At 38.8% G+C, this 27,977-nt stretch overlaps 1 protein-coding gene across 5 annotated transcripts in view; it reads right to left on the reverse strand.

Annotated features, from left to right (window-relative positions):
- Positions 1-12,018: 12,018 nt before the first annotated feature.
- CDC42SE2 (CDC42 small effector 2) overlaps positions 12,019-27,977 on the reverse strand; it is a 95,726-nt gene continuing 79,767 nt past the window's right edge. For all 5 annotated transcript variants that reach the window (XM_040091081.2, XM_040091078.2, XM_040091080.2 and 2 more), the window contains 3 exons: positions 18,943-19,044; positions 14,358-14,476; positions 12,019-13,936 (listed from right to left, as the gene is read on the reverse strand). In XM_040091081.2, the coding sequence (XP_039947015.1) occupies positions 14,378-14,476; positions 18,943-19,044 (201 nt within the window). In that variant the 3' untranslated portion in view covers positions 12,019-13,936; positions 14,358-14,377. The remainder of the gene's footprint in view (positions 13,937-14,357; positions 14,477-18,942; positions 19,045-27,977) is intronic.

Genomic DNA, 27,977 nt, shown 5'->3' on the forward strand with positions numbered 1-27,977 from the left:
GGGGCTTGTGAGACAAAGCCCCTCAGGGTTCTTGGTTCTGTTTATTATTATTATTATTATTATTATTATTATTATTGCTGTAGTTGTTGTTGTTTGCTTGTCCTATTATATTTATTAGTAAAGAACTGTTATTCCTTTCCCCATAGCTCTGACTGAAAAGCCTCTTTAATCTTCTAAATTATAATAACTTGGAGGGAAGGATTTGGAATTCCCCATTCCTAGAGAGGCCCTGCCTCTCCCTAGTGTAATAAATACGATCGACCAAATTCGATAAATCAAAATTTGGAATTTTACTTGAGAGACAGAATGACAGTCTCGGACAGCCACAATTAAAAGGACAGCGTCGAGCCTGGGGTCGACGCTGGGTGAACAATGATAACACACTCTGCCAGTTTGTTATCCCCCAAGTTCACATTTCTGGCTTGCAGCAGCCTCTTTTTATACACTGGATCACTGAGAGAAACTCGGGATTTCGAGGGTCCTTCCTCCAAGGTATCTTCATTAAACATTCATGTTCCAGTCCTAAGAGTTTGAATAGGGCAGCGGGAAAGGACAATGCCGTTAATGGTTGGGTCCAGGTGTGGTGTGGAGATGTTAATTTCAGGAGGAGATGGTCTAGATATCGATCTGATGTAATCATCTGGTTCTCCGGGCTCTCATCTCCTTTTTCTGTTGTCATTGTTCTTTTTCTAACGCTTCCCGGCAGAGGCATTTTTGGGTCTCCCTTTCTGGTAATTCCAATCATTTTTATCTCGTGTCCCTCCCATGTCTTTTCAGGCAAGAGAAATTCCTGTACCTTTTCCGAGCTACTTTCCTCTGAGTTAACTCTTAGCATATGGGATTAAAACAAAACTTATACGTATAGAGATTGCATTACATTTTATATCTTTTAACACAAATTAACTTTAGGACATATATCACACTAGCAAATACCTGTCTTTCAAACCAAGACAGCAGCTTTCACATCTGCGCTCAGACTAGTTCATGTGTCCGCACAGCTGGTTTCTTATCCGAAGTGACAATTTGGAGAAGCATGTGTATGAGCTTTACTGTTGCACAAATGGGGCTAAGGGATGAGGAACCTTCTTTTCCTGGTGTTCGTAGGGAACTTCTACACATAGTACTAGAAACTAGCTTGTCCTCATGGAGGAGCATTTCAAGGCAAAGCAAATGCAGAGGCCCAGACTGGGAAACACTCATTCACTCTGCCATTCCCTAGTGGAGAGAGATTGGAGCCTTCCCAAAGGCAATGGCAGTAGCAGAGCAGCATGAGGCCATTGGGATTATTGCAGCTATGATGTGCCCTCTGTGGGGCTCAGTGCTTATGCTTTGAACTGTTCATGCATCTTGGTCCTGCATATGCTACACTGTTAGGATCAGCTTTAGGACAGGTAAGATGGAGTGGGATATGAGAACAGAGCACTGCAAGAAGACCTGAGATGAGACTGGAAGACTAGTCATGCACTCTCTTACTACTTAATCACATCTCATGTAACCACACTCACAAGTAACTTAGAGCCAATGAAGCTTTGGAATCCAATACCAGGCTGTAGCATGACCTAAGAACCAGGCACACTTAGGCATGTGCTGTTTTGTCCTGTGTACACTCTTCTTGTACAGCGTGTTTCAAAAAGAGTATATTTCCTATCTAGTTCAGAATTGCCTTTATTCCACCTATACAAAATAAAGGTGATTGCACAAACAGCTCTTCGAATTTAATTATAGGGAAGTACTAGAGATGAAAGTTGTCAAAAACCAACAATGGTTTCAACAATGCTTGCCAGGTCAGCTGCTTGCCAGGTCTAAGAGGACACAAAAGATCAAGAATTTAGCCAGACTTGTTGGAAAATCATGGTATCATAGCTTGAATAATGCATTATCTTCTGCCTCATCCATATTTTTGTGCTAACTAGGGCTTATTTCTGAGAGCCAAATGTAGCAAAACATGTATAACTTTTTCTTGGTCATGCACATATTTATTAGAATTTGTTAGTCTCTTGTTGTGGGGAAGGGAGGAAAAAGCACTGCCACTAGTTATTTCTTTGGTTTGGTGCTCAGAGATTTGGGACAGTCTTAAGGGACATGCAGAGAAGCTTTTGTATTTCTGAGGTGGTACGTATCTTAGAGCAGTAAAATGTTTCTTTTCAGTGTGTCTGGTGGGAAATGGGTAGTTTCTGGGTGGAACTGGTGCTAAAATGCCTGGGAGCAAGGCTCATAGCTAGAAGTGAGGAGACACAGTGCAACAGGAGGTAGAGCTGCCAGCAGAAAGCCATTGGCACTGTCAGTTTGGATTTTCAGCTTTAGCTGAAGCAAAAGATTAGAGCCGGCAGTAATATGGCACATATGACACTGTGTCAAACAAGCAACTCTGTTTTACCCTTTAGAAGGGTAAAACTTGGGGTTTGATGCCTCTTTTTTTTGCCTCTCCTTTGAGCTGAGGGTTCTGTGAGTGTCATCACTGATCATAGTGGGTGCTAAACTCCACCTATACTGCCAAAAGGTACAGTTCAGAGGAAGAGGAGCTCACAGTGCAGACAGGCACACGGCAGGAGTCCCGGTCTCACTCAGCTCAGCTGAAACACCCACTGTAAGCTATTTTGTAGCAAATGTTTCAAGTGTTTGGGATCTAGTGGACAAGCAATGCCACACGTTTTTCTTCATTTATACGATTTTCATTGCTTTAGACTGTTGTAAGACGGACAACCAAATGCTCAGTGATAAATGGGGTTGCCCTGCGTGAGATGAGTGTCCGTGAAGCTGCAGAATGTTCTGCAATGGCAAGAAAGCAAAGTCAAGGGGGAGAAAAAAGTATATAGGATTTTATTATCCTGGTCCAGATTCATATATTTCTATTATTCTCTTGGAATGAGAAACCTATATCCCAACCATATCAGTGTGTTTCTCACCCGTTTGTGATGCCTTCATCCAGACAGACATGCAGAGGACCAAGGGCAGCAGCACACTACAGAGACTTACATGGCAACTTTACTACCACTTGTAGTATGCTAGAGGACCTCTGAACCCTTGAGGCTCTGCAATAGTTAAAATCACTATTATATTCTCAGAGGTAGGTCACCTGTTAATATGAATTTTGGTAGCATACATCTTACACCATCTGTTCTGTGCAGTGTTTTGAAGAAAATGAAAGTTAGCACTCACCAGTTCACCTTGTCCAAAAGAGGATAATGTCTGTCCACCATATCTTTTCAAATAAGCTCTCAAATTAGGTATAAAGGAAAGCTTAATACCAGGGGTGTATTTGGGTTGTCTGGTTTATGTAGCAAGGTTTTGATGGAAGTGAGGACTGCAGGGATGGCTTCTGTGTGGTAATACCAGAAGCTGCTCCCAACAGCCTCTCGGATGCACCTAGTGCTGTCCAAAGCTGAGTCCATCAGGAACCGGTTGCACTAGTAGCAACTCTGTGATGGCATAATTAGGAAAGAGCAAAAAACCCCACTGTGCAACAGCAACTGGGAGAGAGGAATGAAAATACGTGAGTGAAAGAACTCTGCAGACAGCAAGGTCAGTGAAGAAGGAGGGTAATGAAGTGTTGCAGGCACCAGAGCAGAGATTCTGCTGCCCCTACTGCCCCTGGTAAAGACTATGATGAGGCAGGCTGTCCCCCTGCAGGTTGTCCCACTGAGGATGTCCACAGTGGAGTAGGAATCCAACTGCAGCTTGTGGAAGACACCATGCCAGAGCAGGTGGGTCAGCCCAAAGAATGCTGTAACCCTGTGGAAAGCCTATGAAGAAGTATGGTCTTGGGCATACTGGGGCACCATGGGGGACCATGCTGAAGCAGCTTGCTCCTGAAGCACTGCACCCTCTGGAAGGGATCCAAGCAGGAGTAATTTGTGAAGAAGAGCTGCAGCCTTTGAGAAGGACCCATGTTGGAGAAGTTCATGGAGGACTGTCTCTTGTGGGAGGGCACACACCCTGGAGCAGGAGAAGACTGCAAGGATTCATCTTGCTGAGGAGGAGGGAGCAGCAGAGATACGTGATTAACTAACCCCCTTCCCTGTCCCCCTATGCCACTGCAAGGGAGGAGATGGAGCATTTGGGACTGAGCTAAATAAAACTTATTTCCCCAAACTGAGCCTGGTTTGCCAGTGATGGCAATTGCTGATGATCCTTCCTTGACCCTCTCTTGATCCATGAGCTTTTTGTTATATTTCATTTCCACTGCCCAGCTGAGGAGGGGAAGGATGGAACAGTTTTGGTGGTCACCTAGTGTACAGCCAGGGTCAACCCACCACAGCTGGCAAACAAGGGTCAAGAGCAGAGGGAATGGAGCTGGACAATATAACTTCAGCATTATGATTCCTCAGACTACATGGCAAGGTGAGAAAACTTTGATGCCTTAAGCTTTAGCTTTCATATTTCCAGATTCTGTGCTACTAAGGTGTGTAGTTCTGAGCCTCATATTAAGTGCCGTAAGCTCCCTTCACAGAGTAGGTAGACAAAACAAATCCTTTCCTGCTGAGGACCAAGGACAACTTTCAGCTCAATAGCATAAACAACAGTGGACTGAAGGGAGGAACAAGAAGGATGAGACCTCACAACCTGAACCTGTAATTGGACAATTAAACCCCAATATGCAAATGGACCAAAACTTATAAAAATGTAAGATCGTGTAACCCCGATGCCATCTTTCTTCTGTGACCACCCTGGGTGCAGCCTTGGTTAGGCTCCTGTCTTGCCCAAGGTGGATCCTGGGGGCCTTTCAGTAAGTATTTTATTTTCTAGCTCTGTCCAGTCTCTTTTTCAGGTCAGCCTTCCTAAAGCATCAACTTGATAGGGAAATCAGGGTTGAAAAAGACTCCTGCAACAGACAAAATATTTCAGTTCATCAGCAGCTATCACTATGTCTTTCACTTTAGTCACTTCTGCATCAAACCCATCACTGCTTCTCCTGAAGGCAGCTGCTGGGAGTTAAAGGTCAGTTGCCAGTTTTCTGTGAGATTAAAGAAATTGTCGCTTAGCCTGTCATCTTCCTTGATGACAGGCTTCCTCAGGCTTCCTCAGATGACAGTTGTGTCATCTGAGACTTCCAGATTGCCATTTGTAAGTCCAGAAGGACCAGGTTGCTGTCCCAAAAAGGTTCCTTCCTTCAGGAACTGGGTCTGGGACCACTCCCAAGCCTTGTCCCATTTTCCTCTATCTAGACAGTTTTACCTGACCAAAGAAAGTGGAACCTGAAGTACAGCAGCTGCTGTATTTTCTTTTTCTCACTCTCAAAAACTGCTGCCAAGGCTGGCTTGTATTTGTGGGCTTTTGAGACCTGTGCTCGGCCTTAAAGCAGCTAGACAGCTTCACTGTGGGTCTAGCTTTTTAGAGAACTGCTGATTCTGCAACACATACCTTTTAGTGCACTTTCACCTCCAGGCAGGCTGGGATTTTTCTGCTGCTTCCCATAACACATGAATGCAAACATCAAACTCACTTGCTGATTAAGGAATCTCAATCAAAATCAATATTGAAGCATTTAGCTCTGAGGAGTACATGGTACCATGTTCACAAAAGCATTCCTCAATTAATCACTCTGTAAGGAGAACAGGTAGTATGCTTCTCACACCTCTGTTCTCAGAGATAAGAGCTGGAGATAGTATTACATCAGTAACAATGTTGTGTCATGGGGGCTGACTAAGAGGATGCCTTAGTGCTGTAAACAACTTCCCTGATGATCATATGCAGGCAGAGTCAGAAATACTTGTCAAAACCATGCAAAGTTGCACGGCCAGTGAGCGAGTCTTACATGGAGCTGGTGATACACTGTAACACTGAACAAAATGCCAGATGAACAGCTCTTGCGGGCAGAGCTCTCAGTTGCAGCAGTCATGACTGTGACAGCCACCCTTCTGCTCTTCTTCTCTCTCTCCCTGGAGGTGTTGCTTATAGAAACCAGAGAAAAAAGGAGTATCCCATCTACCTGCTGAGACTTACCCCATGTTTTGGTGTTTCTTCCATTGCGTCAAGATGTCAGTAACAGGACTGTCTCTGCAGAAGTGTGGCAGAGGACAGATCTTGTTCCTGTGTCCCAACAAATGAATAATTGAGATAGATATCACTAAAAGCTATCTGAAGATGTATTAGAAAGGGAAGTTTATTTCTTTTTTTTACCAGAGAATTCGAAGTATTTTTACGGATGTAAATTAATGAAGTAAGTTGCAGTGACCTCTGGAAAGACAAGCTGTCCTATCCTGGCTTAGCTCCTGCAGTCCTTGTTCAAACAAATCTTTTTATTAAAAAAAATTATGCTTTTTGACAAGAATGCTGTGACCCTTTTTACTTTTCTCAGAGGATCTATTTTTTCTTATGTTGTCGTAATTGCTTGAAGCAGCAGAGAACTCTCTTGCTACCCTGCTGCTTCTGCAGCAGTCTTATCTTTCTGACTACAGAACACAGGCAAGGGACAAGACAATTAGTTTATGGAAAAATTGGCTGATTTTATATAATTATTACTGAAGAAAATAAATGGGTTTTTCTTTTTCAAAGTGTCTATTATACCCTGTGTGCTTGTACATCTCACTAGGAAGCTCTGAAATAACCTTACAGTAAGTATTACTGATGAAGTCAGGGTAAGGCATGGGATGCCAGTCATTTGATGTTAGTTACAAAAGCAGAATGTGGCAAAATCTGCCTTTTAGAGTGTTTTAACCCCCAAATGTTTCAAAACACTGCTGATGCTACTGCTTTAGGACCATCATAGATATTATGGGGCAGTGTTCTTGTGTTTGCTATTTCAAGTCTCACTTAAATTCATTAGCTCTGGCTGCATATTCCTGACAATCCACTGAGATACATCTATAATGCCATTTATGGAGGGAGAATGAAGACATCCCTCAGGTGTGAAACAAGAAACAGCAGTAGCACACAAGGTCTTTAGAAATAGTTCTCAGGAGCTCCCAAACTTTAAGTAGTACACAGTGAAGGAATAAAAATGTAGACGTGGTGTATGACATTTGGGCAAAAGGTTGTGCAGAGAAAGAAGCAGAGAATTGAAATCCTTAGTTCTGCAAAATCCTCTAAACTCTTTGCAGCCCTCTCATTCCAGATTCTCTTGGCCTGATTAGAAAAAGCCATTCTCATTTGCAGGTTCATTCATGGTCAGAGGACTGGACTGTAGATTTCTCAACTGGGAAATTGTCCAGTGTACTGTGAAAATGGCTTTACCATGAGACAACAGGGAATCTAAAGCAACTGATCATCCAGAGACACTAGTGCCCACTTTCTGATTACCTGAATATTTATTAAAACTTTTTAAACATATTGTAATGTGATCATCAATATTGCAAATAATGGGGCAGGGCAGCACAAGGTTATGGGCCCTGTGGCATGGTTTGTTGGACAGGATTGTGGAAATTTCTTATTTAAAGAGCTTAAATTTAAAAGGCATGTCTGTTCCCTGGAGGACTTTTCATCATGGGTGTGGATAGCTTTCCTCAGTGAGAAAGCTATTCAAATGAGCAGCTGCACATACTTGAATCATAGTTTTCCAAGCAGCGACAGCTCGGATTATTGTATTGATAATAGCCAGCTCCATTTGCCCTTCCATTAGCTGACTGTGCTGGCTTAACCCTGCTATATGAGGGCAGGGAGCAGGAGGACCTGACTTTCTCTTCACAGAGTTAACCAAGTGCCCTTTCTTAGGAAATGTGATTCAAAAAGGATTTTCTTAGTGCCGTACTATGCAAATTTGCACTTGGGAAGACAGCAGTGCAACCGAGGAATGTGATTTTGCTGTAAATGCAAATGTAAATTTGCATTTACTTAGTGAATGGGGAAGCTGGGGGAAGCTGGGGGAACCTGGGGTTGCCTCAGCTGTCCCTTGAGTAGGGCAGCTGCTGTGGTGGCACATACTGGCCAACCCTGCAGGCCCACTGAGCTGGGGAACCAGCACTTGCTTCAGGCTTTACCTGCTGTAAGCACTGACAAAAATAGCTGCAAGTCCCTTGTGCCAAATGGCGCCAGCACTTTGGTGGAGGATACCATTCAGTCCTGTCAGTGCTGTGCTGGCCTCCACATGGCTGTGGGATGGATGCTTGAAGTGCTGCTCCAAAAAGGAGGACTCTCACACAGCAGCTGAGAAGTGCCTTGTGCTCTTAGGCATTGCTTGCACTCTTAGAGAAGAAATTGTCTCCTTACCGTATGTACATTGCAGACAGTATGGGCCATTGCCTCTACCTAGGTCAGAAAGTTTTAATTTTGCTCTATGAGATTATACAAGTGTGTCGTAAGAGACTGGAAATCCTACTTAAAATCACTTTTGTAAACAGTCATCTTCATATAACTTCACAGTTCAAGGTTTTACAAAGCTGTTGTTTTAGCCACAGTATTTCCTTCTCTCATGCATTTCCAGTGCTCTGGTTGTGATTAAGAGAATGAGCAAAGTAGCTCTTAAATCAAATCATGGCATGGCAATTTAATTCCCTTCCAGGGACTGGACTGGGTGCATTTTGGCAGTCTCTGATGAAAACAGCACCTGTGGAACTGCAGGTAGACGTAAGCAGATAGAAGTGGGTGGTTCTAGTAAATAAAACTAAATAGTGGGACTTGAATCTATAGCAGTAGGCTCAAGTAATTGAATTTGGAAAGACTTCTGAGTAGGTTTTTAAAGAGATGTGAAGCTGCATGGCCATCCATTCACCGTCCCATGTATGTTCACAGTAAGAAAAATACTTTTAATACAGACTTTGAAAACTGTCAAAACGATTCCATTTCCCACCTCTGTTGCCCATGCAGCCCTGTTGCTCTGGGCTGCTCCTGTTGCCCGTTATGACAGATCCTGATTATGCCAGCTGGAAACCAAACATCCATTGCAAGTTATAGAAAGAGTAATCATCTTGGAACCTACTACCTAACAGTGAAAAATGAACAACCTTGTTGCACTGGGCTCATTTTTGCAGCTGAAGGAGCCAATAGCTCCTTCTTGAAAAGAATACCATGGGTCATCTATCAAAGTTTACCCTTCTCCCCCACTTATCTTTCTTTTCACTTACCCATCATTTATTATCTGCCCTCCCCTATGTCCTCTATCCCTCCAAAGCCAGTACTGCTTACTGAAATGGGATTTTTTTTTATTCCTTACTTCCACCTTTGGAATTGTTTTTCTCCATTATAAATGTGAAATGAAATGCTGCACAATGCATTACTCTACTGCTTTGTGCATATACCACACATGAGGTTATTTTTACTGTTCCAGAAGGTGGAATTTTGATAAGTGAAAGAATCTGTGGAGTGCCAAAATGTCCATTAGTATCAGCCAATTTGAAGCAGTACTCTTTTCCAAGGTGTATGGTTCTTTGAAAGTTTTATTGACAGTGTAAAGATTTCCTAAGGAAAACAGTTGCAGAATAGCTATTTCCCTAGAGCTCTCACATTTCAAGAAAGCTGAGGACTTCAAAATCAATTTCAAGTAGTACTCATCTTTCTCCTTGAGGTGATATTTTTAGAACTGGCCTTGCACAATGACAGCCAAACTCCCTGATGAGGGATCAAGATGAGTGACAATCAGGTGCAAAGGATAAACCCAGGCTCCTCTGTGGTGCATGAGGACTCCTCACACCACTACTCCATCAACAGGAGTCATTCACCTGGAGCTTCCCACCAGGAAAGGCACAAATTTGATATATGTTGATTTTGCCTGGCAGATTATTTCAAATCAGCTAAGACCTACAAAGACTGATGTAATAGCGAGAGATTTAAAAAACTGAAAGCCAACAACCCATTCCTGGAACTGAAGGCATAGTATGGGTGAAATAAGGCATATTCCTGGGCAACAGGGATATGCCCAGGGCTCTGACATGCAGAGCACTGGTAGAAGACTAGTACTCCTGGAATGCTGTGATCTATATATAAGGCTTTCTTACTCTTTAGCACTTGGGGGAAATGTGACAAGTATCGATAGTGGGTGTCACTATTCCCAGCTGAAACAGCTCTGACCCTGAATCACTTGCAGGACTAAAAAAGCTTACTATGATCCTTACAAATACCAACACCTTCTTGACCTGTTGGAAATCAGAGTAAGCTACTTTCATTATTACCTACCAGACCTCCAGCCCTGCGCTTTATGCCAGTCAAGGCAAGTTATTTAGCAAGCGAAGTCCGAAAGTGATGTTCACTTTACTTGAAAGAAATGATAAAGCAAAGGTAAAACTCTACTTTTATTTTCTGCTGATAGGCTCTATTACTATCTTGTATATAAAAACACATCATCAAATTTTTTGAAAAACGCCCCCAACAAACCATATTTTTTTCTCTAGATAATGAATACTATAAGCTCTCACAAATGCTTAAATAGCTGCAAAAGAATGCACCTTTTGCATGAAAATTTAGTTATTAATAAATGGGGTTATATCATTCTGCATCATATTTAAGGAAGCAAGTTTGGTGTTCAGCAATTTACTGCCAGCTCAACCAGCACTTAAAGTTTTCCACGCTTAATAGATAACTTGCTTGAAATCTGAACTTCTCATTTCTCTTGGCTTGTATGAAGGTAGAAAGTTATTTCTTATGCATTGCTGATAGATGGAATTACCACTGGTAACAGAAATTAATCACACTGCATGAGGATAGCTGACTCTTGGTGATGATGTGGTTATTCTTTTGGTAACACGTTCAACATTCTCCGTGTCCCCAAACCAAACTATCCTTTGTCCAGAACAGTCTGGATAAAGCTGGTGAGCACAGTACATGGAAAAAGAGCTTCCAAAATCTGGAATTAGTCTTTTCAGTAGATGTATCCACAGCTGCAAAGGCGGAATGTTCTGTTTTGGGTTGGTTTTCATTTTAATTTTGTTTGGTTTTTTTGTTTGTTTGTTGCTTTGTTTGAGATGTTTGGTTGTTGGTGTTTTTTTTGTTTTTGGTTTTTTTTTTGTGGTTTTTTTTTTTCCTCCTTGTTTGTTTGCTGTTGTTTTTTGTGTTTGTTGTTTTGGGTGGGATTTTTTAAATTCATTAAAAGTTTGATGTTTTTCCATAGCCAGGTAAAGCTATCAGTGTTCCCTGTCACAGATTATCTCTGATCCCATGACACTCACTCCCATGCTTACTCTGAATAAGCACTAAGAAACTGATCCAGGTTGAAACTAACCAACTTGGTCATACGACCCTGACCTTTACTATAGGTCAGTATCCAACAGTTAGCTGCTGAATCAATGTCAGGGCTAGCATGAACTGTCAGGGTAAGTAGATGGGGCCAGTCCAAATCAGTTTCACTGATATGCCTCTGAAGTAATCCTACTAATCACCGGCAGAACCAGCACAGAATTTTTAGTATGCTTTAATGTCAGTCACTGAATATACACTTATAGTGGAACATCTGGTCTTGAAGATACACCTTTCTAGACAGTTTTAACTGTCTATAACCTCAGCATTAAAAAACCCCCAAACCCTTTATTTGACTGGTATCTCCTGGATTTATCTCCATCTTTATTTTCCTTTAGAAACTTATTTCCCTCTAGCTGCCCTTTTTTTCCTCAACTGGCAATTTAATGGACTTGGCAGGACTAAAGAATTTATTATCAGTCTTTAGAAGAATTTGGCATGAAATTTAAAATAGTAAGTTAGTGCTTAAGGAATAAACTTTGAGAGTGTAAAATATAAAAATTAATTGACCCAAATAGAGAGTAGGCAATATTATGCGTTGCAGGTGCTTTTAATGCAGATGAGCATATTACGGTGACAAGTCTTTTTCTGATCACCATACTAATCTGCAGTACAATCAGTAAAGTAACATACATATGAGTTGCAGTCAAAAGGACAGATTTCCAAAGTGTTTTTAAGGCACTCTCCCTTCCTTGCAGAAGCCCCTGGGATATGTGTTAAATCAATGCAACAATAATACTGATAAAATGACGGCTTAATCCATTCGGCAACAAAAGGGTCAAGTGATATGAAAAAAACTCAAGCCTGCAAAATTATTTATTGATACTGATAGGTTACTCTTTTCATCACAAATCTGTCTTTAAGATGCAAGCGTTTTTCTAAGGCAAATACAACTTATGGAAAGGAAAAAGGGTAGGCCACAAACTGAAAGAAAACATTTATTGAATCAAAGTCAATACTTTCCTTTTAATATCTACAAGCCAACAGTGAACTGACTTTATTCAAGAATGAACACAATGTACAAAAAAAGTATGTCTGTTATAAAAATATGTCAATTTTTTTCCTGGCTATTGAGCTGAAAACATTTTGGCAAGTGCAAGATAGGTTTGGCAAGCAAATTTAAGCTTCTATTACCAAAACCAAAGATCAAATAATTTTGTAATAGTTTTGTAGTATATTTAAGAGTTATTGTTAAAATGGCATTGAAATGCTAACCCCTAAAAAAAAATACATGTATTACTGCACCGCCATGTGTTTATGCATCCAGACAACTGAACATCTCATCAGGAATCAGTATCTTTATCACTGAATACTAACCAACCTAATTTGAACTATTCAACCAGATAAGTGACATCTACCACTGAAATACAACCTAAGGAAGGCAAACCACCTCCATGGCTGTGTATTTTATGTGTTGTTTACAAACAGAGAGAGAAGATTAGGTAGGTTCCTACATATTTAAATCAAGCTGTTGCAATGTGAAATAGGGAAAGGAAAGAAATAGAATAAAGAATCATTTACAACAGTCTACATGCATATTTGCATATAAAAATGGATTTGATTAGGCTCGGTTATGCCTTATTTGTTTGGATGGTTTGGGTTTTTTTCCCCAGATAAAAATTTAATGTAACCAGGCCGCACATAATTGACTTCTCTAAAACCACCAGTAAGAAAAAAGGGACCATTTATAGAGATCATCTGAAAACAGTGCAATATTAAAATGCAGTTTCACAGCATGTGAAAGAAACATGCTTTGGAACCTGAGCAAAAGGCATTTTACTGACTTAGTAAAAAGTCACCCTGTATGTCGTTTTCATTGGCACCGGTTCTGCCAGATTAATATGTCGCTCTTAGCAACTTCTATGGCCCCCAAATATTTAGTACAGAGAAAACTGCCAACTACTTAGAAAGGTTTACTAAACTTTTCAGCCAATATTGCAGACAGTCTGACATGCTGCTACTGGAAATGACTGTACAGGTGTAAATTAAGAAAAATTGTAGAAAGAAAAAGAAGCAGCCTAACACGTTGCTCTTCTGTTCAAATAGGCTAAAGCGATTCCACAACACTTAGATACGGTACTACACTGATTTCAGTCTCAAGATCAGCTCTCAGAATAAATATACTGAACATTTACAACAAATGCTTCATGAATACAAGCTCTCTCTTTATTATTTCAAGACCAACTGGATAAAAACCAAAATAAAGACATAACTCTGAAGCAGCTAAGTTACAAGTCCTTTTTCAGAAACAGGCCTTGGTGCCACAGCAAAATTTTTCACATCTGCAGTAAGCAATTCTATTTTTTCTTTTAGCACCAAGCAGGCCACCATAAAAAGCAACCTCACAAAGCATGCGGTCATCTACTCTGTTGATTTTGTATGAAATAATTTTTTGTGCTTACAGGTCTCAGACCTTTCAAAAATTGGGTGAACATTAGGCGACTGAAGACATTAGTGGAAACTCATTCATTTCTAAACTACTTGAGAAAAGATTAAAAGACTAAAAAGCAACAGAATGTTGTGCATTAGTATTTTTGAGGAATGAGGAAAGCTAAGGTTGGTGCTTTAATTTGCCTTAAAACAACTAAAAAGAAACAACCAATCCTAAACTCTACGGCCATGATACCGGCAGAGGCCAATGCATGCATGCCACTGAAAGGCACAGTTGGACCAATCTGATAAATGGCATCATCAGTGCAGAACAGCAACTTTTCACCAGACTAATCGTAAAGGATGAACAATGAGCCATCACTTCTCTTGTCATGAGCACAGAAAGCAGTCACCAAGGCAAAAGGGAGGACACAGGAAAGAAGATACAGGAACTCACATAAACCTAAAAGACAGGAAACAAGCATTAAACCAAGTTTTGAGCATTCTGAGTGACCATTTTCCAGCTGTACTACTGCTATACACTGGCTTTAACACCATAAATCTTAGGAACCACTGCAAAAATGGTACCATAATCATGTCACAAACTTTTTATGAGATTTGTTTTGCAACTTCACCTGTGAAGACTGGCCTACAACATCACCTTTGGTCAAAACATGCTTAAGGTCAGACTAATTCAGTCAGAACAATCTGTTGTCCATTCTATGAAAAAATTGCATTCTTATAGCTATATTTTTACTCAGAAATGGATTTTACAATTTGTCATCATAAACACAAAGGATTTTATAGGGAGATAATTATGAAGCCGTATGATTTTTTTTTCATACTGCTCTAATAGTGCCTAAAACAGAGAACGAAATACTTACAGGAAAGGTTATCCCCAAAGTTATCCTGCCTTTGTATCTACGAGCTGCATTTGCACATTTGCAGATATGCCACCTCCATAACCGCCCTTGGATTGCATCTGATTCTGAATTGAGCTGACCTGGGGACAGAAGGGAAAAGAGAGGTAGAGGAAAGAAGAAAAGACAGTGACATGTAGCATCTTTTTGCTTCTAATTTTATTTTTTCTCTAGATTTAGTTTCCAAATGTTCCCTCATTATCAGTATAGCTACATTACTTTTGCACATGGACATGTGCGTCCAAGACTTGCTGAAATTTTAACTTCAGCATGCAGCTCAGCAGAAGAGATGAAAGAAATGGTGCTGACGCAAGTTTTTCCTTTCTCCCAAAGAAAACTGGCTGATTCATGGTTTCACTGACCCACTTGATTAATCAAAAAATAAAAGAAAAATTTCTTACTGACATCAGCTCCCTCTGACAAACTAAAATCTATCTTGTTACATGGAAGAAGTTCTCCAGCAAGTGTGATGAACCCAAAGTTCATCATTAAATTAACATTGTTATGTTAAAAGTTTAATAGCCAACTTGTAAATATCTGTATGGCTAATTCAGATCATTAAATTTTCATTTCATTTCAGATAATTTGATCTTCTAAATCAAAAAGGACCTTTTGGTTTCTGGAACATTTTTGATTTATCTACTTTTGTGATGACGTACAATGCTTCCCTTAACTGATACTGTTCCTTTAAATGCAAGGCATTTATTTCTTAAATCACAGTCAACGTCAACTTCCCTAAACATCATTAATTTGAAGGTATTTTTAGCCTGATGCTTATAAGTTCACAGGGACACACCCTTCGTGACCCCTGTTTCATGCCTCATGTTTCAAGACATCACCCTACTGTGATTTTCACTGCCTCTAGCATTGAACAGAAAAGGAACCCATCGTTTTTTCCTGCTTGTGTTGCATGAGTCAAAATAATCATGTCCAAGTACCCGCAGGAAGACAACTTGACTCTTAAAGGTTTGGCCGTTTTTTCTCTGCATCCCAGAGCATATGTAACAACTACACAAAGAGTGAAAAATAACATTCACTCAAGGCTATGCCTGCAGGGCACCACTTGCCATTATTTCATCTATGCTTCTCCTTTACAGAGATCTAAAAACATCACCGAAAAGCTGTATTAAAACAGCACAAAAGAAATATTTCCAAGCAGCTTGCATGATATTCCCTGTCTACAAATACAAAGGAAATAATTTATTTTTTCCACAGCAAGCAAAACACAAGCACATGTCCAGACTGCATGAGCAAACTCATTCTTCAATGCAGTTTTTCAAACCTATGCAACAAAAGAGCCTGTTTTTTTTTTTTTTTATCTCCAACAATACAACATATTGCAAGGCTATGCAAAAGATTTAAGCCATGCAAAGTAACACCATTTCATACGTTGGCCTTTTGCTAAAATAAGTGATACAGCCACAGCAAAGCGGTATTATCATCTTATTTTTCTTCTGGGAAAAGTGTTCAGAGCCAATTTTCTAGTGCATCTGACATCAAAGACTACATTCAGTAAAAAGAGTGTTCCAAAGTGCATTGGGATGCATTTATGAACTTTCACATTTTACCAAACTGCTCATCTTCTTCACCAAACATCTTTTGCTGCTAGTGCGAAAAAAACGAAAGCTTGAATTTAGTTTTTTTCCCTCAGAAAATAATTAATCTACATGTAAATGTATTCACAAGAGTGAATATAGGATGCTGTTAATTTTAACTGAATGAATTCTGACTCCAGCAAAAAAGAACTACAAAAATCTCCAGGCCACATCACCTTTCAACCTAACAATTTGCTTAAAAGACTCAAAAATTTTGGAGAGCAGCAAATCAACACAAATTTCAAGGCTAAAGTGTGAGATTTTATGAGTACTTCTAAAAGTTAAGACTGATTTCTCTGGTTCACGGGTCACATAGGTTACTGGATAAGGAAGTATCAGTCTTAAATGGAGACTGCTGCCCTTAAAACAGAGAATGCAACAAATGAAACTAGTCTGCATTAACAGTTCGGTAGCTATTTTGTAAATGAAAACTTTTGTAGCAAATAAACAATGCTTAAATTGCTGAGCAAAAAAGCAATTGCTGAGCAAACATTTGTGGGCTTATAAGGTGGCATTCTTTCTGAAGCACCCTTCTTTTGAGGCTCTTTAAGCAACAAGAACAAGCACTGTGAAATGCAATTTTTGTTTTCTTTTCTTTCCCAAAGATGCCATTGCCTTTCTTTGATGATATATAAGAGCAAGGCTCTTCTTTCTTAAGTCTAATTTAGATGGGACTTAAGGATTTTAAAGATTTTGGAAAGAGAATTGTTCCTATTAAGGATCATGCAAACTACTGTGCTTATATATCTCATTAGATTTCCTTTTCTTTCCCTCCCTTTCAGAATTAGGAAACAGCACCAACAGACCTTGAGAACGACAATAATAGAAAACTATATGAAATACATGAAATCAAAGACTGAACTGAAGAACATGAGGCAGCAGAAGAAAGAAATTTCACCATGGACTACGAAAGCAAAATAGGGAAAAAAGGGATGGGAATGAACAAGAAACAGTGCACAGAGGGCTCCTGCTGTTTAAATACACCTCTGACAAAGGAGCAAGGCACTCTACAGAGAAGGCAAACAAAAAACCAAAATATTTCAGAAATATTCTGAATAGTCAGAATACAGTTCAGTCAGAATCATAAAGATGTATAACAAAGAATAATGCTGATGAAAAAAGACACAGGGCAGACAGAAAGTGAATAAAGAACCAAATTTAAACGGGAAAATGGTAATTAAATTGCAGGTATTCTCCTAAGCAATTTAGAAAAAGGCGGCACAAAGGGCTTCCTGAAGGAATATAATGTCCATACTATAAAGGAAAATATGCAGGAGAAGAACATGTGAAAATTAACACTGTAATCTTGGAATTTACACTGTGAAGAATGAATGTGGAGACCACCACAGAAGAGGCAGAAAATACGCAGTGTGAGAAAGCAGAGATTTGGCTTCTGAAGAAGGGGAAGTGGGTATGATTATTTTTTACACACAGATATTTTCCATCTAGGGTCAGAAGAATCTCTCTGGTCACTGATGCAGCATACTATCCAAATTAAAAAAAGAAGAAAAAAAAAAAGCTACTTAGAAGCATTCAAAATGAAAAAGTTTATGTGGAGAGACAATAATGATTACCTTCTGCCTGGAGATAAAATGGGTATTTTGCAAGACATGGGTGAGAGCAAACAGGCAGAAAGTGAGAAAAATAAAGCTTCAGGCCATCTACACAAACCTCAAATAAGGCACCTCAGCTGTGAATGAGGAAGATTTCCTCAGGAGAAACAACAAATATTGAAAAAACAAAAGCCATGCTTAGAAAAAGTAGTCAAACAAGCTGCTCACATTATTATCAGTTTATTACTTCAATTTATACAGGCTTTAAATATTAATGTAATATATGGCATTAAATAAGGAAGTGGCTTCAACTAAATTTTATCAAGTGGAATCTGTGTTTGGCCATTTAACTTGCTTACAGAGGTTTTACTAGAAATCATTTCCAGTCCATTGTGTTGTTTCCAGGAAAATAAAGTGCATTTTTTGATGTTGAATTTTCTAGCTTTGGCCTTCCTCATTACATGCTGAGTTACAAAAATTTTTGTCTGGTCTCAATAAGACTAACTTAAACTAGTTGAAAATACAACTGCCCTCCCTTGCCTACATTAAAACTGTCTTTTTTAGCTCTGCTTTCTATTCTGACACCTCTGACAGGGATTTTTCCTCTATACCAACAAGTGTTTGTCATCTCCAAGTATGTTTTCCTTTAAAGGTGATTAATAAAGTCAAGAAGTATTTTTCATCTACTTACCACAATTTTCTATACTTTATATTATTGACCCAAGAATGTTATTTCACAGAAATTTGAAACTATACAAGTTACATCTATTTACATAAGCTCATTTTCATTATCCAACTTAGCTTCCGTTTTCTCACTTTCAGAGTGCTAAAAATATTTATTGTGCCTATCTTCTACAGGAAGCCACAAAATCTTACTTGTGACACCTGCTTGTTCTGGAAATAATTCACACTGCAAACAGGGCTACAGAATATAGAAGAAGTTCAGCAAGAACGCCCAAACATAAATTTGTGTGCACCATAAACTGAGATAAGAGTTTTACATGAACTATATTTAAAACAGCTTGAGGTATTTAGAGACCTAGTCAACTCTTAGACACTTGGATTTTTCTTTTTTATATAATACCTGAGTATATTTTCAAGTATACATTTATTTTGGTTCATATATATAATCAGAGTGAATTTTTGCTTTAGAAAGTATTCTGTATCATTTATATAGCATCTAAAATGCATTATCAATAAACACAGTAATTTTAAAAATCATATTCAATGTTCTTGAATGCAAGTTTTAGGACTTGGAATTAAAATGCTATCATGACATATTTCAGTTTCATACAGACTTTTTCTTATAGTAGAAAGACTCAATGCTTCAGCTACAACATAAAAATACAGTGTTTCTGGATTCTTTCTAATATGAAATGCTGTTCATCCACTCATGCTTACTGAATTCATTCCACTGAATAGGTCTCCAGATCCTACATGAGCTGTGTGAACGAAGTTTGTTGGCTCCCCAATCATGCTTCGATCAATCCGCCGTCGTCTTTTCTGAAAGGAATGTAAAGAAAAATCTGAGATTCACTGCAAAGGCAAAATCAGTATGTGTCATAATTGTAGAAGTTAACCGACTATAGGAAGGATATTGCATACGCTCTAAGATATTTCAAGAGAGTCAGGAAACAGAGACCAAATTCTGAGGTTAGCCAAAACACTAGTATTACTGTCCTTTTTACTTGGAGGATGTGTACTAGACAAGCATGGATACCACTCCTAATATTTAGGCCAACAAAACATTGGTAAATAACCTTACTAAATTCCACATTTATTAAACACTATTTGCAATGTTTCACACACTGACTTCTGCCTAAATTCAAATCATCAGATCAAATTTGAGTAATTCAAAACAAGAATTAAAGCATGTTAGAACAGTCTGTGAAGCCACTAACTTACAGAATTTCTTAACTGCATGCCCTGATGTCACTATTTGTAATATACTTCATGGCAATGTCCAGAACAGTGCCTTGAGTTTGATCAGGGTTAGTCACAGGCATATTTTTACTGAACTCTGAACCCATACACTCAAGAGAACTTCCAGCCTGCATTATTCTCAATTGTGAGCTGAAAGAGTGCAGTGCAGTAGTAAGGCAAAAAGCCAGCTCACAGACTCTTCTAATTCCTAAACTGTGTGACAGAAGGCAAGAATTGCTTAACCTCTGCTTCTCAATTTTCAGAGTCACAGCTTTATTTTTTAGTAATCTAATAACACGCAAATAAAAAAATTAGAGGCAGTGAAGAATTTTCCTAATTAAAGCTGCTTTGTTTGCCTGCCTCCAGCTAAGCATTGCATCTAAAGGAGAAAAATAAGAAAACCATATCCTCATTCCTTAGGCCAGAGCCAGGAGCTTACACAGAGCAATTCATGCAATGTGTAGTCACCATATGCCCATACTCTGAAAAATGCCTGCATCTGGGGGAAAAAAAAAAAAAAAAAAAAGCGGGGGCGGAGGGGGGAAGGGCATGAAAAACAGTTCTAATATCTCAGTTTAAGGTGTATTGTACAAAGTAGAGTTTAACAGCTAAAAATTACTTGAGCTCAAATGAAACCTTACCATTACTTTAAAGTTCACTCAATCTTGTTTTTAATGATCTCTAACTGGCTATGAGATTGTAAGACCACACAGACTCAAGGCACAAAGGTACATGTCTTGACTGGACTAGCTACTATTTCAATAGCTATAGATGAAACTTTTATTAATCAGAGCCCATAGCTATGGGAATACATCATATGGTTTAGCCAAAACACATTTAATCCTGTCCTGCACCTTTCCCCTTAAAAAAACCAAACAGATTTCAGTAGGTTTCAGTACCTTCTTGCTTGCTGTGAATAGCTGGGATGAGAAGGAACACATAAAATTCTGTAAAAACAGCTTAATACAATGATCTGATCTATGCTAAAAACTACTACTGAATTCTCTAATTCCAAAGAATTTTACAAAATCAATCAATTGATCAAATGAAGTATTCCACCTGTAAAAACAGTTGTATTTACACATCCCGTACTGTAATATGCTACGATGTTGACACAGAAAGAAGATCTAGACAGATGCATAAAAATACACTGCTCTAATTAAAATGCTTAAAATTGTTTTATGTCTGCAGCAGTTCCCCCTCTCCCTCTTTTAAAATATAGCGGCCATATTTATGTAGCTAAACAATACACATGTAATTTCTTCATTTTAAAAGAGTTTTGATGCAGAGAAGATGTAGACACACCCAAACATTTTGGATTTTTCTTACCTTGTTTATGAGTTTTTAGATCAATTTAACGTTTTTTTTTTTGTGCTAAATAACTTGTTGCTAAGATCACTGGAATGCAAATAACAAAGTTCTGGACCTTGTGAATGACTGTAAATGATTCTTCACTAATCATCAGCCAGTCAATCAGTAACCACCAGTTAAACTACAATGCCATCAAACCATGTTTCTTATGTTAAGTGAGTTCCTTATCAGAGGCCATCAGCCTGTTAGCCCCTGACATATGTCCACCGACGTGAGCTCCATGAAGCTATGGAACAGTATTTAAATGCAGTGCCACAAAATCGTTCACTGTGAAAGCAAATAAAAAAAGTATTTTCTTTTTTTTTTTCCCCTGCAGGAGTACCCAGCTTGCATTTACATTACTGTTTTAGCTTGGATACTGAGAATGCTTTTGAAGCAATTTCACCAGTTCTCATTTATCATGATTCAATTTTATTTTCAGACTAGCCTTGGAGTACACAAATTAGGTTTTTTTTAGAAGAAGCTGAACTGGAAGACTAACTGATGCTTTCCCATTGCTAACAGACATTGAGGCCAATAAACCAGCTGAGCCAGGCTGGAGCAGATCACAAGACATCTGTGATATATGTCCTAAAGTTAATTCGTGTTAAATGTTATAATATGTAATTCATTCTCTGTAAACTGCAAGTTTTATTTCTAATCGAGTATACAACGGGTTAACTGGGACTGGAACAGCACGGAGAAGGGCAAAATTGCACGGGAGGGACATGAGAAAACTATGCCAAGAATTACACGAAAAGGGACACGAGGAATTCTGCCGGGAATCGTTAGAGAACACAAAAGGACGGAAAAGGGAGATGGAGAACCTGGAGGACCGAATGATTACATCAGATCGATATCTTATCCGTCCCTGCCCGACATTAACATCTCTACACTGTCCCCAGATGCAGCAATCAAGACATTGTTCTCCAGTGCAAATCCATTCAACTCACCAGAACCCAAACATGAATATCTAATGAAGCTGCCTCCGAAGAGGGAGCCTTAGGATCTCGATTTTCTCTCCGCGAACCAGTGTATAAAAATCAACAGCCCCAGACCAAAATGTGACATACTGGGGGGTGACATACTGACATACTGACAGAGGGTGTTACCGTGTTCACCCAGTGCCGAAACCCCGGGGTTCGACGCTGTCCTTTTAATTGTGGGTATTGGAGACTGTTATTTTGTCTCAAAATAAAATTCTAAATTTTGATTTATTGAATTTGGTCTATCGTATTTATTACAACATCTAATGCACATCATGACTCCCCAACGGCAACTATTCTGCTGTCCTATGAAGCTGAACCCACTAGAATGTGCTGTTCCTGTAGACATGGTCTCAGCCACTGGTAAAATGACCAGTTAGAATGTATAAAGAGACATGGGGAGCATTGTAAAAAATTGCCTCTTTACATGGAATGTAACATAAGAGAAAGCAGTAGGGGAACATGCCTGGAAAGGTTACAAAGCTTTTACAAAAGATACCATAAATATTAGCTTTGCTAGGATTTTGTTTAGAAGTTGTATTTTCTGAAGTCTTGTATCTGTAAGAATATACACAAAACAATGTTTTATACACAGTAAGAATTAACACAAGATTGATTTTTTTCAGTAAATCGAATTTGAATGAAGCTGAAAAACAGTACATTCCCCTCCCACTTAGGAAGAAATTAAATGCAATTATGCTCATTTCCCTCTGCCATTTATGGCTTTCCATGCTCTCTCCTTGTGCAGCTCACAAGCGTTCTTGCATGACTGACTTGTGGTGAATGACTGATTCTGTGTTCTGGGAGTTAAAAGTATTGTGCTTGGGAAATGGCCCCTATCCTCTCTAGGGCCACAGAAGCTGTGGCCGATCAGCTGAGTTAATCACCATGACTTCCAGGAGGGGAAGACTATATAATATACTTTGTGTTAAAAGGAAATAAAAAATGCTGACAGGGCTCAGCAAAATTTAATCCCACTAGACTTCACCCATACCTCAAACGGCTTGATATCATACCATAATTACCCTTAGAATACATTTGCACACCACTAATCTAGTAATAAGTAGTAATGTGAGTAAAGGTCATCCATAAAACAAATTAACGTTTATGATGCTAGTGCAAAGAACTACACACATATACACCCCCGAGCAACATCTAAAGCTTTCTTTTCAAAGATGTTTCTGACAAAACAAATAAATGCCCCAACCATGTCAGTCTAAATACGAGTCCTGTGTCCTCTGTTTGAGTACCTTGTGGATTTTATTCCTAGCAGGAGGGAAACAGAAGTAGGTTTATATTGTGATTAGATAACTTGACTGTTATCTTTCTTGGCAGTTTAGGTCAAGTTACTAAAACATTCAGTAACAATAGACAAAAAAAGTTTAAAATCTAATAAAGTATTTTTTCCTCTTTGCCTTGTGCCAAAACACTTCCCCTTTTACTAGGAGGGCAAGGGGTGACATGGAGCACAATTATGAGATGAGAGGAAAAGACCTGTAAAATGATCCTGGAAGTGAAATATAAAGTGCCATCATTTAATGGCTTCCTTCAGTTTGTTCCCTTGACAAAAAGCTGAAGAATTTAGATTGTGAAGTACATAACAGGCAATCTTTACACCATGAAAAGAAAAACTGATCTTGAAACTGAAGCAGAAGAAGGCTTGTGTGTTAAATGTCTTGAGAGGAAGTAGTCTGAAGACCCACCCAAGAAGCCTTGCTTTGAATGTGCACTAGATGCAGTCTAGTGGAGACTGGATCACATTTCAGTTACCATAGAAATGAAGTAAAAATTGATCTTTTTCTATTCTTAACCTGCAAGTGGCGCTTTGCACCCACACGGTAGTATTTCCTTTGAAATACCAGATCAGAAATCAGAAAGCCTCCAACAGTTGCATCACGCAAAATATTTTAACCCTGCAAGTTTCTTGAAACTTTAACAATTTAAAATTTTTGCCTGAAAAGTTAAACTAATTATACCATATATTTAACCCGCCCTTCAGCAAAGCCACAAACATTTCACTGAAATGCTGTTTTCCATAGTTCCAAAGACTACTTGTTGCAAGAAATTTAAAACTGTAATTCGTTTCTTTAAACACACAGTTGCCACTGATGGGTCTGATGGTTTACTGAATGGTAAAATTTCCTTTTCATTTCCCTGTATTTTTGGCTTTCAGGGAAGAAGTGATCTCTTTTCACTATCCAGAGATTTTGTCCAGAGGTCAGGCTCAAGGTCTTTCATAAGTTATGGCAACACTTCTGAATTAGGCAAGATCTCTTCCTGTATGAAAAAGACAAGTTATGGATTCTTTTCTCCTTTCCACAGTACCCCTCTCTGCTCTTCATGAGAGGTCCTTGCTCAAAAAAAAAAAAACACAAATGAGACATGGAGAGTAACACCAAGGTCTCAAATATATTAAAAAAATTAAGTGATATCACTTAGACCTTGGGAGGCTGACAATTACTTTTCTGCTAAAAGTTAAAGTTGCAAACGAAGTCAACCTTTGTATGAAGTCCCATACAAAGATACACCAAAGGCAAGTGCCAGCCTGCATTTTCTGGGTATCAAAAGCAAAAGGATCCATTAAGCTCCAGAAGAGCATGTTCTGCAAATTCTGCACCAGATATTTTGAGATGGCCACTACAAACTTATTAGAAATCCAAGCCTAAGTGAAACGTGACACACAGCATTGCAAAGGACCCTAAACCACAAAAGTCTGCATGGATTTTACCTGCAGCAGGCCACCCTCAAATGAAAGTGGTATTGCAGGTGCAGATGAGGAATGTGCACTAAAGCATAGAGCAATACATGGTGGAAACTGAAGAAATTCAGGTGGGATGATATATTATTTCCATATTATGAATTCAAAATCTCTGAAAACAATGCTTCTTTATTAAAATTCACACATATGGCACCCTTCTCCTACTGCTTACCCATTTAATTTATCCCACTTTACAAAACAAGTAAAAGTGACAACTCTTTTTCCACACAGAAATGTTCTTTATCCATCTGTACGATGTCCTGGCTTTTTATATCCCTGGATCTCAGTAAAGTAACCTGTAAGAAAACAGGCAACAGAATATCTACTGTCCTCAATGTCTACACAAACAACAGATCAGCGGCAGGGACAGGCTGCATCTTTGCACCTTACACTCAGAATAACAAAATTTGGTACTTAATTCACAAGTAGTAAACTCTGGTTTTAATAATTCTTCTCTAACACAGACACAGTTATGCTTTGATTGAGGAGAACTTTTTCTTTATTAATACTTGTTAATATCATCAAGTTATCACAAGGGAAGGATAACTTTCCTACTGCCAACTTTTTAGCATTTACCCAAATGTCATGAGTGTAATTTTTAATAACTGTTTTATACACATAGTTTTATCTTATTTCATATGCAGTAAAAATACATTGCACATACCGTATTTATGTATTACTTAAGTCATATTAATATATCATGCATCTAAAGATCTCTTTTCTGTCATTCCATATTTACCTGTCTCTCAAAAGCGTAGGGCATAGTACAATACATTAGAAACGAAATAACATGCTGATCTGATGTATCTAGTCTGATCTTCTGCAATGAGTTTCCAACCGGATCCAAATCACTACGAAGTGTTCCATATATAAAATGCTAAGTGATGCACCTTTCTTTTTTTTTGACCAAGATTGTTTTGTCTTTCATTTTAACTATCTGTAGAAAAGGAACTTTCATTCCATTTGTCACCATTTCTCCTTATTCTTTATGACACAACTATTTTTCATGACATATTATTTTGGCTTGATACATAATGAGGGAAAAAACCCCCAGAAAACTATGTACCATGCTTTAGCATATCAACTGATAGAGAGTAAAAGTATCAGCTTCCAAGATTAATTTCCCAGTCTTGTATCAATTTCTTCTCTAACTTCAGACTATTAAAAAAATAAAAGGAGTTCAGACTGTGTAGATCAAGGTATTAATAACACTCCACATTTGAGTGGGTTATGGCAGGAACATCTGTGGCTTCAGTGGGCCCCATTCACCTGCCAGGCTTGCCTTCATGGAGTCAGCAATGCCTACTGTTGGCTGGCAGGCTCAGCAACCTTGCCAAGCCAAAAAAATAGTTCCACCCTTTCCTTAAATTAATACTGTCATAAAACAGGCTTCTCTCTCTCGGCAAATGCTATCTAAAGAATATTTAATTCCTCTCCAAAGCCTTATACAAGACTTAATAAATTTACTTGCTAACTCCCTAAACGGAAACTCTCCCTGGTGAGCAGAGAACTGAATGATCCATCTATGCACTATAAAGAGTTGGTTTGCAGAAATGGGTTTGAGTGGTCAGAGAATAATCACTTAACATTTATTGCCTCCAAAAAGTTTTCTTTTTTAAAAGCAAAAAGATGACCGTGCATTCATGAAAACTAGAAAGTTACACAGCTTAAAATACTTGTCTCTACAACACAAGAGTCAATTCTGACTGCTTGTTCAGTCATTTACAATGGCATCAAATACAACAGGAAACAATTCACTCTCTGATACTTCCTCAGAAGCCTGACTTTTAAGTATCAGTATGATATTTAGAACATAATGAAATATAACTTTTAGACACATCATTTAACCCCCTTTAACACTAGGAGATCTAGTGCTAATACATCTTTCCATACTAAACCAATCCAAATCCCAAACTCTACTAAAGCAAAATAAATCCCAGTAGAGCCACCACAACTGCTGTTCTATGCTATTCTATGAAAGACAGGGCAAATGCAAAGAAGGAATATGCTCCTAGTTTTACTCTGTACCTACCTGATATATTTGTTTTCACTGTATTTTGTTTTCACTCTATATGGGTGCACTATTGAGACACTGATAATAAGGACTTTTTTTTGTTAAATTAAATAGGCACTGTCAGACTGTAGAGTCTCACATCTATTGTGTTTGATGTTCAGAAATAAACCTCAAACAACAAGCATTTTTTTGAGAACTTCTGTTACCACTTATTCTAGTGCTAATTCCAGGATTAACCAATGCAAAAAGCAAACTCCTAATTTGCAAATTCACTTTGGGTTCTTCTTACCAATCAAGACAGGTGTTTCCTATTTTTTCCCTGAGGACAAAGTGACATTTCAATGATAGAACTGCTGAAACAGAGTCATTTGCTAGCTTTGTAGTCAAAAACTCAGCTGAAACTTCAAAAACCGTGCAGGCCAAACATTATATAAATAAATAAATTCCAAGACAAAAACCTAAGGTAAGGATTTAATCAAAGTCAAGACGGTGAACCATTTCAGGATGGAAGATTTGGATAGGTCGAGGAGAAACTGGAATCCTTCAATTTATTTTCATTCTTTGACCTTTCATACCTTTTATATGTGTTCTAAAAAAATACCAGCAGCAAGATTCCCTCTGCTGTGGCACCCATCTGATTCTCCAGATAACAATACACATGAAGGGCTAGGTACTTACTCAGAATAGGAAGTATCAGATCACCCTGCAGAGGTAGTTTTCTGTCCTCCTATACACATGCTGTTCTACTTCCAAAACAGTCTCTTGCACAGAACATGTGAATGTGTCTCATGACAAGCTGTGGTCCAAGTGATGTGTCTGTCTTCCCAATACTGACCCATCAAAATTGCCTAAAAACTTTTAGTGTCTTGCATCAAATTCTACATAAGGCAGCTGTAGGGGCAAGGATAACCCTTGTAATTGCTTTTGTGCATTGCGTGTTTAAGATACATTTCTTCACACTTCTCACTCTAATTAGGAACCTATAGATTCATGTTAAAAACAACAAAAAGCATGCAAAGCTGAAAACCTAACCCATCTCTAACAACTAGATCATTCAGTAGCAAACTAACACTATGAAACCAATGGCCGGATATACAGGATCACCATAAAATCAGTGTGATTTTTTAAGAAGGTAGGTTGCAAAATCCCTACACATTTCTGTGAGGGGTTAAGTTTTCCTATAGAATTTCCCCGCCCCATAAGTTCCTAAGAGACTAAATACTGATGCTTAAAGGGTACTTAACCCACACAAAAGAAGTAGATCACTTAGTTTTGGGGGGAGGGAAAGGCTCGGGGGCTCCAGGAGCTGAGGGTGCCTTTTTCTGCTCCCGGTTTAGGAGTGGACGGTCAGGCGACTGCTGGCTGCATGAGGAGTCCACTGTTAACAGACGGTGCGGTCCTGGGA

The sequence above is a fragment of the Hirundo rustica genome, chromosome Z, assembly GCF_015227805.2.
Source record: "Hirundo rustica isolate bHirRus1 chromosome Z, bHirRus1.pri.v3, whole genome shotgun sequence".
Classification (NCBI taxonomy): Eukaryota; Metazoa; Chordata; class Aves; order Passeriformes; family Hirundinidae; genus Hirundo; species Hirundo rustica.